The sequence below is a fragment of the Acyrthosiphon pisum genome, unplaced genomic scaffold (genome assembly GCF_005508785.2).
Source record: "Acyrthosiphon pisum isolate AL4f unplaced genomic scaffold, pea_aphid_22Mar2018_4r6ur Scaffold_17585;HRSCAF=18255, whole genome shotgun sequence".
Classification (NCBI taxonomy): domain Eukaryota; kingdom Metazoa; phylum Arthropoda; class Insecta; order Hemiptera; family Aphididae; genus Acyrthosiphon; species Acyrthosiphon pisum.
Window position 1 is genome coordinate 1 of NW_021766634.1, and position 1,246 is coordinate 1,246.

The 1,246-nt window shown below is 32.5% G+C and overlaps 1 protein-coding gene across 1 annotated transcript; it reads left to right on the forward strand.

Moving 5' to 3' along the window:
* Positions 1-125: 125 nt before the first annotated feature.
* Positions 126-1,208, forward strand: LOC103311751 (zinc finger MYM-type protein 1-like; the record flags this gene model as incomplete). The annotated part of the gene is made up of 3 exons (XM_008191455.1): positions 126-321; positions 447-526; positions 585-1,208. Coding segments are annotated over exons 1-3 (900 nt in total), but the record flags the coding sequence as incomplete, so codon positions are not given.
* Positions 1,209-1,246: the final 38 nt, after the last annotated feature.

Genomic DNA, 1,246 nt, shown 5'->3' on the forward strand with positions numbered 1-1,246 from the left:
ATGACATATGGTGATTGATGCATACGATATTATTATAATTTAATCTACGGTACCTACCTAGTTACCTATCTGCGAAGTGTCAATAAGTGTTTAATGAATAATGCTTGATTATTATTTTTATTAAAATGTCTGAATTACATAAGAGTTTGGTTTGCTTATGCGGAAAACAAAAATCCAATTTAAATGATACCAATTGGAAGAGACACATTAGTGCATGTAAAATAGTAGTTGAAAGGTCAAAAGTTTCAAAAACTATATCAACATTCTTTGTTAAAAAACGAGACAATTTGTTTGTTGACGAGGCATCAACATCAAGAAAAAGTAAGTAATGAATTCAACTTTTATAATTTAACAATTTAAGATTTTGAACTACTACCTATACTATAGTACTATAGTAGTATACCTAGTCCATAATATAACTTAAAATGTGTTTTTTATGTACCTAGAAGAAAAAAAAGCACACAATGTGGATAGAACCATGAATAAAAATTCTATTGGCGTTCACGTTACAGGAGCTGAAGGTAAGGCTAATTATTTTTAAATATTGGTTGATATTCTGTTGTATACATATATTTTTAAATCAGCTGATTGATTCTGTAGCAGAAAGTATCTCGACAGTAATTCAAACAGATGTTAAGTATGCCAGATTTTTCAGTATATCTATTGATAGCACTTTTGATGCATCCAGGAAGGAACAAGTTGCATTCGTCATTCGTTATGTTCATAATAAAACTTCAATTATTTCAGAGCGTCTTATAGCAGTTAAAGAGTCCTCAAATACTACTGGACGTGACTTATTTTCTCTATTTCAACTAGTATGTTCAGAGAAAAATTTAGACTGGAAAAAATATCTAATCGGACAATCTTACGATGGAGCTCCAAATATGAGAGGACAATTTGAAGGTCTACGAAGCCACGTCCAAAAAGTAAATTCATCTGCTTTGTATGTATGGTGTCATGCACACCGCTTAAACTTGGTATTATCTCGTGCAGTTGGGTGTTGCAAAGATGCAATGGATGTTTTTGGAAGTTTGGAATCAGTTTTTACATTTCTTACAGCTGGAAAGTGTAGAGTTGAATGTTATGAAAGGCATTATAAACAACTTTATCCTAAACAACAAATGCGTCGGTTGAAAAGAGCCGCTACAACTCGTTGGATGTCTTACTCTGTTGCTCTTATCACAGTATTAGACACATTTGAAGCTGTTGTAGCTGCCCTTGATGAATACAATCCAAAGAAGGTCCC